At 37.7% G+C, this 13244-nt stretch overlaps 1 protein-coding gene across 8 annotated transcripts in view; it reads left to right on the forward strand.

The window, feature by feature from the left end:
* The window catches only part of LTBP1 (latent transforming growth factor beta binding protein 1), a 185501-nt gene that overhangs the window by 104783 nt on the left and 67474 nt on the right, over positions 1-13244 (forward strand). For all 8 annotated transcript variants that reach the window (XM_064414813.1, XM_064414816.1, XM_064414812.1 and 5 more), the window contains one exon: positions 12625-12747. In XM_064414813.1, the coding sequence (XP_064270883.1) occupies positions 12625-12747 (123 nt within the window). The remainder of the gene's footprint in view (positions 1-12624; positions 12748-13244) is intronic.

Below are 13244 nucleotides of genomic sequence, written 5' to 3' on the forward strand. Positions count from 1 at the left end.
CTGGTGAGGATGTAGGAAAAAGCTTAATTGCTTGTCTGACTGGTTTGGCACAGCACAAGTAAACAGGAACAAGGAGCTGTGAGATGATGTAAGCAATCTTGCAGTAGTATTCAGGAGAGAGATTTGGGAAGAAAGGGAAAACAAGTTCAAGTGAAGCTGATACTGCTGTGGCCAGGTTTCTTGATCAGTGTTGATACTGCAAGGGATAAAGAGATCCCAACAAATAGTAGTGCTGGTGGAGAGCTGGATAAAATGAAAGAATAGTTGATATTAAAGGATATTTGTAGGCATTTTGGACATAAATTTAATCTTATTTAACTGAAAATTTTCACTTTGCATACTAGTAAGGGAATGTACAATAGCCAGTTGCAGAAAGACATTATTTGCCCACCAAAATAATATTTGTAGAGCACTAAACACAAACATTATGCTGTTTCACTGCTGAGGGAGATGTGAGCTTCTATCTGCAGCTACCTGAGCCTACCTGTTGCTCAGGACTCTACCTAGTGGTTTACCAGCTTGCAGGGTAGGGGCAAGGTCTGGATGGGTCAAAACACTAAAAAAGTAAATGGAGGAGAGCTGCCAATTGCATCTCAAGAGCTTGTTCCCTGCTCTGCAGTGGAAGACTAAAGTCCTCTTAACAAAAGAGATGGGGAGATGTTGATGGCAATTTGGTAATGAGGACTGCAAAGTGAAAAGGTGAAGGAAGCGAGTATCAGATATAAATGGGCAGCCCTTTTATGCCTCAAATTGAACATGCAGGTGATGGATGTATTTCAGCAAGACAGTTCCATCTATTTTGAAAGAGATTGTCTTGTTCCACGAGGAACAAGTCATGAGGTTTTTCAGAGTCTGCAAAAGAGAGGTTTTCTAACTTTGACCCTGGAAAGTGTCTAGAAGATGCCATGATGGATTATTGCCCTCATGCAACCCTCTGAGCATGACCCAGGAGAGGCAGGAGCTTTTGATATCTTCAGTAGTCGTATGTATACCCCACAGAACACACAATGGTTTCAGACAGCAGCAACCCAGCAGGCATTTAAAGGTGAGTAGGGCATTCAGTTTGGTTCAAGAGATTGAACCTAGGTGTTGGCAAACTTTATTTCATGGGAACTAAGATCCTTTTTCAGGGCTTATGGACAGTTAGAAATGGTCTGGTTGTTGTGAAGGTTGCCAGAAATAGGCCAGAAAGTTGTTTCACTCAGCAGTGACAGGCTGATAGAGAGAGAACACATATCTGTGGGTAGGAGCATAAGAGGGAACTGAGTACCACCACAGTAGTGTGCAGAAATAGATCTGTACCTGGTAGGCTAATCATTGGGTTTTGATAATTCTTCCCCCGACACATTTTTGTACTGCATGACTAAAACGGGAAGAAATATGAGGCTTTAAACAATTTGTTTTATACTGCTGTCACTGTCCCAGAAGAGAGTGAGCTGTAGACTCTAATTATCAACTTGTAGTTGATGCATGGAATTTTATAATGTAGTGTTTAATCATAAAATGATAGCAGGATTATTTTACCAGACTGTTGATGAATTTAGGATGGAGACAATCTCCTAACTTTCTGTTGAAAGATCCCTTTATTGCTTTTCTGAGGTTTAAATTGCTCCTCTGTAATTTGCTCACTAACACATTCCAATAAGGAGATACAAATGGGAAAAGGAATCCCCATGAAACAAAGCCACGATGGAATTTAGTCCTATTGAAGTAACAAGATTACCATTTTCTTTCAGAGGGTCAGGATTTTGACCTCTGTTTGAGCGTTCTTCAAGAAAGCTAGCTTCTTATGTGAAAGCTGCTGGCAGGGTGCATTTCAGCCCTGAAAAGGTCATTAGCATGTGCTTCTCAATGGGTCAGCCAGAAGTGTCCTGTTTGTTTATGTGAAGCAGACATGCTTTTCTGGGAGAGAAGAAGCCAGGGCTAATGGAGAAAGCTGTCCATATCACTAACACAGACAGCCGCTGATGGTAGAAGAAAACTGTTTAAGCTGCTGGCGTGGGAGTATTCATATTCCTTTAAGATCCTTTACAATTAAATTGGAAGGGAGTGGAACAGCATGTCCATATGCAAGTGTAAGTTTTAATTAAATTATTCTTTGCTGAAAGGGTACACATGCTGTGTCCATGCTTAGAAAGGGCCAGGGCTGCCAGACCAAATAGTAATGGGGATATATTTCTGAATCCCTGCCTGCAGCTAAAAGAGATGGTTTTTTTCACCTAGATGTTGTCCAACTTTCACTGCCTTTGAAAATTCAGGCCTAAAAGCCTAATTAACCTTTTGTTCTTTGGTTTTGCGGTCAAAAGTCTACATAGGCTTCACCAACTAAGGAGTATTAGTATGAATAATTACCAGATCATTAATTTTTTTCCTTTCAAGTGAGTGAACTAATGTAATCAAGCATTCTTCTCTCTAATGTGTAAGTAGGACCACAAAGAACCATCTGTGGGTATGTTAATTCAGGAAGTTTAGTGTAATTACTATGAAGAAATCTTTTTTCCCCCTCAGTAATTATCTTTTCAATGGGGTGATTTATTACATGTACACACATGGATGCCCTAAGGCTGTCATTAGAGCCAAAATACAGCTTATCAGTGTTGCAACTTCTTTGTTAGAATCCACATGCAATGCTAATTTCTGGTTCCCTGCTTAAAGTTATACTTACTGTTTCCTTAGTCTGCTAATGGTTTTCTTGGAAAACTGAAATAGAATGGAAAAAACAGCTGGTGAAAAGGTTGGATTCATTTTTCAGGAAACTAACATATTGCCAGCAGAGCACTTTAGAAATCTTATCTTGAAGAACTAGAAAAATACCTGAAAACTTGTTGTTTTGCAATGAAGTAAAAAGTGCATGGAAGTTCTTGGAAAGTCCCTATATTCTTAAAATTAAATGTTTATGAGCTTTGCAGAAACTAGTACTTGTATGTTGATAGATCACATTCTGTAATCACATGCTTGGGGGGCTTGAAGCACTTTTCCCTTGGATTCATCATGATTTAAGATAAATTTTGAAGGTGTGTTCTTCCCTCCTACATTTGTCCCTAAAATGCAGTAATAAATTTGTTTTCTCTGCATGTTGTATATTTATTTTCCTCCTTTTAAGTAATAAAAGAGCTTCATTAATAAGAAATGCTGTTTAATGTTACTAAGTCAACAACCGTCTTTCAAAGAAGTTCTTTTGTGATGATCATAGTGAGAAATAAATGTATCTCCAGAAACTGGGCTGGGTTGCTGTTTGGACACTGATTATGTGTTTGAGAAGCGTGGCTCTGCAAACTGGCTTTCCGGTAAATTCCACGCAAAGGCACAAAACGAGTTGGACTGATTTCTTCTGCTGCTATTCTGCTGGCTCACAGAAATCAGTGGGTCATTTCTTAGAATAAGCAACTGTTTTTTCTGTGATTTTAAAAAGCATTGCAATAGTTTAATTAGCAAGAAAACCTTCTTTTTTGTTTCTTTTTTCTCTCATTCTCACTAATCAAGTTACTATTGAAAGAATCAACTATAATGGGGGCAGGAAAATCTGGATATTGTATTTTTCTTAGAGGATATCAGTAGTGGTTAATGTAGCTATAGCAGAAACAATTGGAACAGTATTTTCTATGGTGTTAATAGGTAATTGATTGTAATTGATATTTCACAAGGAGAATTAAAACCGATGCCTGCATACTGAGTCAATTTGGAGTTCAGTCAGTCAGATGGCACTCACAGTGAAGCCTGGTATTTAACTTACCAGAATGTATCAAATTTTCACAGGTGACATAAATTATATGTTCCAGTCTAAATTCACAGCATGATTTATTATGCATATTAAAGCACAGCATGAAAACATCTATCAAGGCAAGTAGTACTAAATAATATTTAATGACTGACCACTAGGTCACTTTTAATTAAGAAGTTGCCTAAATACTTTGGCAAATTATAATTAGTATATAATTGATCTAGACAGCTTTCTTTGCTTAAATGCAGCAGAGTGCTTTAAGGGTGCAAGGGTCTTATTGAATGGCAAGTTGTTCTCTTTGCGTCAGAAGGGGACAAATATGTTTCATTTGGTTTTATTACTTAGCAATTTAAACAAAGTCAGTTTTTGATAAGCATAGTGGTGGGATTTCAGAGCTAAGTGTAGAAGTCCCCCTTGCGAAATTTATCTTTCCACAGTGCTTAGGCCTGTAGTCAGCTATTGAGATTGCTTGTGTCCTCCAGCAGCAGCCACCTGGGGCAGAGTGGGTGAGATGGGCTGCAGTACAACTCCAGCCACGAGTTTATTCTGCACAGTTCAGTGAAGTTACCAGGTCTTTGGTGGTCTGACTTGAAATCCCTGCTTCTAGAAGTTCCTATTCTTGGTCCAAATTTTATAGGAACCTTCTGGATATCATGACTGTCTTAGCTGAAAGCAGTTGCATACTTAGTTTTCCATGGCTTGTTATATGTTGTCTTAAAAATTGTGAAATTATATGTTGTTTGCTTCTAGTGCATGTAATGTGACTTTGAAAACAGGACTTGTTCATTGTTTTTTGAGTCATATTAATTCATGTAATCAAAAATCACCTACCAAATTTGTAATATAGCAAACTCAATGATACAAGTGAGATCTATTGTTTCAGAAGATTATTTTTTTAATTTATACTAAATTACTTAACATTCTTCAGCTTTGTTTATGAAAATTTTAAGTGCCTTTTATAGCTAATTCAGCATAAAATAGTAATAAAATCAACTCCCAGTCCCATTTTGACAGTGGAACCTATCATTTCCAAACTGTCAGTTCTCCTGAAAAGAAATTTGAATGCATTATTAAATCAATAGTAGCAGTGGTTTCTTTCAAAAAACAAAGGCTATTTTTTTTTGCATTTACCTTGTTCAAAATTCTTGCAGTAACCCCTGACCTTTCTTAATTCACAGATTGCTTTTCTTGAGTAAAAATGTTTTCTTTAAAATGAATCTATAGATTTAAATAATATAATATCAGAAGATTGCAGAACACAGTAATAAACATGTACGCTCGGTTGTAGAATTTTAACATAATACTTAAATGTGGTTAAAATTTCCAAACAGCAATGATTTTGGTAAGCATAAATTCAATGTGCTAAGCCTGGAAATGAAAGAATGAATTTAATTTTATAGGAATGTTTCAAATTCCAGCATTCTGTGACCAAATATGGACATTGCTCACTATCTGAAAAGGGTGGGCAGTGGCCTTGCTCGGTGTGTCCCAATGACTTACTAGTCTGGAGGCAGAGCAGACAGCTTTACACCACCTCAGCATTTCTGCATTAGGCCAGCTGGGCCTGGGTGGTCTGGGAAGCTGTTGTAATGGTTGACACAGCCAAAACACAGTGAACTTCTCTTCCTAAATAGCCTTACAGCTGGAAGCTGCCAAAGGGAAACACTGCAGAGCTGATGCTGCAGCCATCAGCTTTTGTAGGGTGCTCTGTAGCAGAGCAGCTCTCTGCTGATCATGAGTCCTTCTGCACTTTGCTCAACTGTAGCAGCCATCACCTTCAGGCTGTGTTGGCCTGTTAATGTGTAGAACAGAAGCAGACTCTGAGGCATTTCCATATTTGCTTGGTATTTCAGTAAAAGGGGAAATTGAAGGGGCTTTATGGTGTAGTAAATAACTCGTCATGTTTTACAGTAACCAAGCAAAGCATATTCTTTCAACAGAAAGTGACAGGTACAGATCTCATTTTAAGCAGGCACAGGAATGTTTCCTAGGATTGGATGTTTACACTTAGCATGGTTTGTTATTCTTGGATAAAGGATACTCAGGCTGTATTAAATGTCATTAATCCTGGACTAAAGCTGAAATGATTCACTTCCTGGATGTGATTGAATTAGGTATAACATTGCTCAAGGAAATGTGAGAGAAGTTGCTTATAGGTTTCCAGTAAAGAACCAACGTACTGTTGGACAGCAGCTAATGCAGTCACAAACACTGTTTTAATCTAATTGAAAAGCCAGTGTAGAATTGGAGGATGCAAGCAGAATATTGGAAGTTAAGACCCTCTGCAGCACATCCTCCCCTCCAGCAGAGTGTTCTGTGTATTGTCATTCAGCTGAGAAAGAGATTCTACTGCATTGTACTATTCTGTACAAAAACACCTTTACATCAGTGAGAGGGAAACCTTCCATTAGGTGTGAAAATGCTTGTCACTGAAATTTAAGCATCTTAGGACAGAATTTGAAGTTTTGATTGATGCATTTCTTTTTCAGTCATGGCATTTCCCCAGTGTGCAGTGTAAGAGAGCTGAACAAGTAAATCCGTACTTGAGGAAATACAGGTGGAGATGTTGAAAAATCTCTGGGGGTTTTAATCTTTAGGCAAGCAAGAACTGTTTAGAGAAGAGTAACAGATAAGGATGAGGTTGTTTTTCAGAAGCTTCCTGTATTTATTTTTTTCTTCTGGAGTTTAGTCCTTCTCTAAATCACAGTTACTGGAAGAAAATACGTGATACTAACTGTTGCCTGCACTTAAACTGAACAAAATTTAGTTTAGTATGGTGATACTAAAGCAAATGCAAATGTCATCCCAAGCAAATGTCTATGTGTGGTCATGAGTAAAAACAATTCTTCATCTGATTGTGTTAAATACATGTGGACCAAGATTCTAGTGAAGTGCTTTGGGATATTTCTAGTATGAAACCTTGATGATTGCCTTGCACTGGACAAAAATTCAAATAAAATTTCTTTGTGAACCTTCATAAAAAGCAAGCAGAAAAAAAAGGTGGGGAAAGTAAATTTTCTTTTTGTTATCTGACTTATCCCCATCTTTTATCTTCTAATAATGGATATAAAGTTCTTTGAAGATGAATCTGGTTTTGGACTTAGTAAAGCTGTATAGTTATCATGGTTTATAACAAGTTCAATGTTACTGTGTGCTTACTTGTTTAAATGAACAGCATCTTATATTATTCCCACCTTCCTGCTTTGCTTGGTTGGTTTTGAAGGTTGTTTTTTTCTTGTTGTTGGTGGGGTTTTTCTTAATTCATTAAGATAGGGCTTCCTAGTTGTACTCTCCACATAAGCAGACAGGCATGCAGTTAGAAAATGGCTGTTACAGCTTGCTTTTTTTCACCAGGAAATTCAGTGGCAGTGAGTCATTAACACATTGCATTTTCTGAGAGCAGGCTGACCTAACACCCAGAAGACCTATAAAAATGTGTGGGAAGGTATCAAACACCAACTGTTGTTGTTAAGAGAGCCCTGTTTTAAATTCTCCTTAGTGAGATAGATTAGCAGCAGTTTGGTTACCGTGTCTGGGTTGTTTGAAGCTGGGAGCACGGTGGTGGCTCTGGACAGCGTGGTGGCTGACCTCACCATATAGCAAGCTGTGCTTAGAAAAGGGTACAGGAGGAGCTGAGGCACAGCAGCCTCATGTGTACAGTGCTGCAGCATCACTGTTAAAACCCTGGTTGTGACCAGCTTCTGGGTGAACTTGTGAGAACAGTCACCACCAGGGCCCCTGGGATGGCATTTGGCTTCCACTGCCATCTCAACTGATTGTGAGGATGAGTCAGGCTTTCATGGGATGGACCACTAATTCCAGGGACACCGTGTGCCAAGGACTAGTTCCACATATTTGGCATGGATAGTACTAAAGGGTAACAGCAAAGGGTCAGGCTGTCATTCAGTCATTCATGTTAGCAAACACCAACTGTTAAAAAATCAATTATTTATTTACCAGTTCCGCATAAATTATGAATGACAGTGCTTACTGGGAGAATTCTTTATGCAGCAATGTGAGGTGCTGTGTGGAATATCTCCTAGTTTAAATTCTCTTTTCTTTTGTATCACTGGAACAGAGGCTTTCTAGCAATGGAACTTAATTGCTCTCCTTTTCTCAAAAACTGAAAGTCTATATTGAGTTGGTCTTTGGAAAGCTTTATTTACATATGTATCATTTTATAGTACTGCTACCTAGCCCCTTAGTAGTTCCTCTGTGTAGATGAAGGCTTTTGATCAAATACTCAAATACTCATTTGATCATACTCCTCAAGCATGCTGTCAGTTTGTATTTCTGCACAGGACATTATTCAGACATTTTTCTCTAGTTTTTACAATAGATCAAATGAATTCTTACTCCTTTACTAATGTAAAATTGAAATATTTTTCATGTCCATATACAAGAAATAGAGGGCTAAAAAAAAAAGTCTGCTAATATTGAATCAGATTTCCTTTTGAGCTGCTTGAACAAGTTGATTCCAATGCAATTTGCACAGCTGGGCAGGCTGGCAGGTGTTAGGAAACATTTTGGATAGGTGGCCTTTTACCACAGTCTGAAATGAAGTGGATAGTAAATCTGGGAGGAATTTTTTTTTTCTGCTCAAGTTGTTAAACACTGTTTCTATGTATATGTATGTTTCTTTTGAAAATTTGAGGGGTTTTTTTTCCTTTTTTTATCAGCTTCTGGCTTGTTTCTGTGGAATCCCCAGACAAGCTTGTGTAATTCAGCATAGAGCATCAGCTCATATTCTATGAGCTCATTGAGTAGACATGACCAGGAAAAGAGGCATTAAAATGCACTGTAATTTGGTTATGCTGAGGCACTGGCACATGCACAATGAAGTTAACTTTAAAAATGGGACAAATTTAGCAGAAGGAATATCTGTATCAGTAACTCTAGAAGGAATGTTAGGTGATAGTCACATATGTATAAGCTGGTACTTAAATGTAGCAGTGTCCACACTAAATACCAATAGCAGAGCTCATGTGAATGGGAAATTATGTTTTTAGTACAAGGCATACAAGAACAGTTCATCTGTAAAGAGATTGAATACTGAGGCAATAATGACAGCATTTATGAATGTTTCCTGCAGAATAGTTGAACCATTTCAAAAAAAGAATGACTGTATATTCAAGAATTGTAGGATGATCCCATGTATCCACAGACCAGCCACTCCAGGAAATAATGCCTTGAAACATTTATACTTCTAATATTAAAATAATAAAGTTTATCCATATATAAATATTTTCAACATTCTTTAAAATGAAGGTGGGTGCAAATGAGTGAAGTTATATTATCTGTAAGTGAAGAATGCATCATTAATAATTTTTAGCATTTAAAATACAAATACACTTATGTTAAGTAAGTGATTACTTACCTTGCTTGGCATGTAATTAATTACCTTGCTTAAAAACATGTAGAAGGGTAGAATTATTGTCCTAGATAGAAAGAAAAAGTGCCATGCATTTCATGCTGACACATATGTAAATAGCAATAGTATTTTGATGGTTAACAAACAAGAGACTTAGTCTTTTTACTGAAAATAAGAATTGAAAAATCTAAGTCAAATTGTCATTATTTAAAATGAGCAGTCTTCTTTACTGATATAAAACTTAAATGCTGTTTTCATGAGACAAAGTATTTCTGCTAATTCTAATTCCAGAAAAGTGATCAAAAAAGTGATACATTATGTATGTCGCCTGGCAGACAGTCCCCATTTTCCCCAGTTGTATATGTTACTTTTCCTGTAAAGAAAAACGTGTACTGAGAATTTGGAAAGGGAGAAAGTTGTTTTAAAGTGGATATTACAATGTAGGAAGTAGAGAAATTATTTTCATTATGTGTATCATTTTCTCCTGTATTTTCCTCTTCCTGCAAAATCTGTATGTGGTTTTTGTTCATAAGTGTATGTGTAATCTGTGTAATTGTGTTAAGGATTTTCATTTTGAAATGAACCTAGATAATGACATTTTTCCTGTACTCAGAGTAAAGGATACTATCTCTTCCTCTAGCTTATTTCTGACATCAGAGAAAATGCTTTCTCAAAGCAAGTAGAATCATTTTGTGGTTTAGCATTTGAAGACTGGTCTGATAACCCAAATTGCCAACAGATAGAAAATTCAATAGAGGGTTCTTGAGTGTTCCAGTATTCTCTTTGTATTAACTTCTAGATATTTCAGTCTTTTGTTCCATCAGGTCCTAGCTGAGCCTAATTTTAGAAAATAGAACATTAGTAATATTCCCTTTCTTCCCAACAACTTTAGAGCAGCATCACTATATTTCTATTTAGAGATGTTTCAATAATGTCTTTAGTTTGCTAATTGTTAAGATTTAAGTTCATTTCTTTAATACTCACAAATTATAATGGTACTGAAATAATGATAATCTAACTTCTGGGGTCAGTTTGGACTGTGTAGATGCTTTCAATAATATTTTGAGATTTCAGGGTAATAGAAAGAACCTAGTCTGATGAAGAACTTCATAAAATTCAAGTGCATGTGAAAATGTCTAGCTTGGTAAATACTCTGTATTAATGCAATCCTTAAATAAGATCCTCCTGTTCTTATATGGGATGTCATCCCGCTTAAACATTGGACGGGACAAAAAGTAGACTGCTGTACAAAAATATTTCAGCTGTTTTTTCTTCTCTTTTCTTATACCATTCTCCTCTTTAAATAGTCCACTCCCTCTGAGGTCAGAAAGTCATATAGTCTGGGAATTTCACTTGAAAATTCCTTTGAGGCAGAGCTGATCCTTTGTAATTCATGTGGTTTCCATCACATTTCATCCAAAGCCCTAGGATATAAATTATTACTCCTTGTCACACGCATAAGTGCATAGAAGTGAAGTTTATCCAGGTGGTGTCAAGATATTATATTAGGTAGAGCACTGGAAGAGCTGAAGGATAAGCTCAATACTGAGTATTTGGGGAAAAAAAAAATGTGGCTGATATGGCAACTGCCAGAGTCTGCTGTACTGTAAACTCTTGTGCATGGGACAGGTAGCCAAACGTATGGAGAAAAATGAACAAGAAAGATTCTTTCTATAGGTTTCCAAATGCAAACTTTGGCATATCTGTTACATTTTGTGTATTCAACCTCTTACCCTTAGTGATGGTGTCGAATTAGGAAGCAACATACAATGAGGTCAAATATAATGAGGTTGATATTATAAAAGCTAAAAGGAAAGATAATAAATATTATATATTTTAGATAAATGATCACTAATTTTCAAAGAACTTGATGGAATTTCTAACTTCCATAAGAAGTTTGTTTACCCAGCAGGGTAGGTGTTGTTTCCTAGCCTTGAAGATAGGGAGGAAAAATCTGATGGAAAAATAATAGGTGTAAATATTTTAAGGTATTTCAATCTACTCTCACAATTTTTCTGAAAGAGGGGACTGCAATTTATGACACAGATAATTATGAATTAGAGGATTTTTAAATTTTATTTTTGTTACTATTTTGACAGTTGGATTATCAGTGCAAACCATGTTGTTGCTGTCCCCTGAAATAAAATCCTAGTTTGACTGACTTAGTTACAAATGGTATCCAGATGCTTATTAGACAGGTCCTGTTTTAAGAGTAAGTGAACTACAAGTGCAACCATGAGTGTGAGATAAACCTGAGGCCGAATGCTTGGAGCATGGGAGGATTATTCAGTCAGACCCTGAAAGCAACACTTGCACAGGTGGCCTAGTAACAGCAAACTTTATTAAAGCAGTTCACAGAATTACAGAACACACAGAGTTGGAAGGGACCCACAAGGATCATAGAGTCAAGCTCCTGGACCTGCATCATCCCCAGGAGTCACACCAGGTTCCCAAGAGTGTTCTTCAAACCCTTCTTGAACTCTGTCAGCCTTGGTGCTGTGGTCACTTCCCTGGGGAGCCTGTTCCAGTGCCCTCTGGCTGAAGAATCTTTTTGCAAATATCCAACCTAAACCTCCCCTGACACAACTTCAGGCCATTCCCTCAGGTCCTGTCCCTGCTCACCACAGAGCAGAGATCTGAGCCTGCCCCTCCTGTTCCCCTCACAAGGAAGCTGTAGCTGCAGTGAGGTCTCCCCTCAGTCTCCTCCAGGCTGAACAGACCAAGTGACCTCAGCTGCTCCTCAAGACCCTTCACCATCCTCATGGTCCTCCTTTGGACACTCTCTAATAGTTTAGTGTCTTTTTTACATTATGGCGACCAGAATTGCCCCCAGCACTTGAGGTGAGGCTGCCCCAGCTCAGAGCAGAGCAGGACAATCCCCTCCCCTGCCTGGCTGGTGATGCTGTGCCTGATGCCCCCAGGACGGGGTTGGCCCTCCTGGCTGCCAGGGCACTGCTGACTCAGGTTCATCATAATTGTTAAAAAGTTGTGTTGCTGCTGCCATAGCTGCAATTCTTTCCATGTCAGGTGTGTTCTGTGCTCCCTGAAGTGTGTTCTTGCCATCAGGTTCCTTTGGGCTACAGATGATGTTTTTGCATTGTGCTTCTTTCAACATAATGAAGCATTGAGCACTCTTAAATATAAATACTAAGATATGTATTAAATGTGGCAAGCATATTCTACCCTTTGTAAAATATACTAGATTGATTAAAACGTGTTTCTTGTGAGCTATGTTGAGCTCTGCAAGCAGTCATCTAGTCAGAAGAAGGGTTGATAAGCCGGTCAAAGTGTATTTGTTTTTCTAATTCAGAGTACTTAAGAATGATGTATAAATATAATTGTGTTTCTGTTATGTTCTCAGCAGTGTTTTAAAAGGTTATAAATCACATGTCAGTATGGGGAAAAGTGTTGATTAGAGTGTTAACTTGTAACAGTTATCCTTCATATATTTTTTAAAAAAGAGAGAACTTCTGAAAAAGGAAAAATATTAGTACATGTTTCAGCATCTGATTTTCTTTTAATTTTCCCACAGATATCAATGAGTGTCAGTTACAGGGAGTGTGCCCTAATGGTGAATGCTTGAATACCATGGGCAGCTACAGATGTACGTGCAAAATGGGATTTGTTCCAGATCCTACCCTCTCAAGATGCATACGTAAGTAATACTGCTAATCAAAGTACCAAATTAGATACTTAGTTACATTTCCAATGAAGATTTATTTGACTGGGCCCAACTATTCTCATCTGACAACTTTCTTTTTCTGTCCCCAACTCATGCTCTCAGTTTATTTTCTTTATTTCCTCAGTCTTTGTGCTTCTGCCTCTTTTCTGTTTCTGTGTCCTGGAAACCTTGGTCTCTACCAGTGGCTGCCCAGGATCCTTTTTATCTTTTCTTCATTTTCTTGTCACCAAATCTTCAAGGCCATCTCCAGCTCCCATGTACATTTTTCAGGAGCCTGGAGTTTTCACTTTTTTTATTCCCCTTCTCTGCTAGTTTTGGCCAAAATCATCTTTGTATCCTGCTCTCCTCTTTTCCACCTCTGCAGCTTTGATCTGGGCTGTTTCCACTAATAAAGATTTAGCCCAGGATGGTCTTTGGCACATTTTCCTTTTAATTAAGAAGAATTGAAAATTAAGAGATAATTAGGAGAA

This window comes from Passer domesticus, chromosome 3, assembly GCF_036417665.1.
Source record: "Passer domesticus isolate bPasDom1 chromosome 3, bPasDom1.hap1, whole genome shotgun sequence".
Taxonomy (NCBI): Eukaryota; Metazoa; Chordata; class Aves; order Passeriformes; family Passeridae; genus Passer; species Passer domesticus.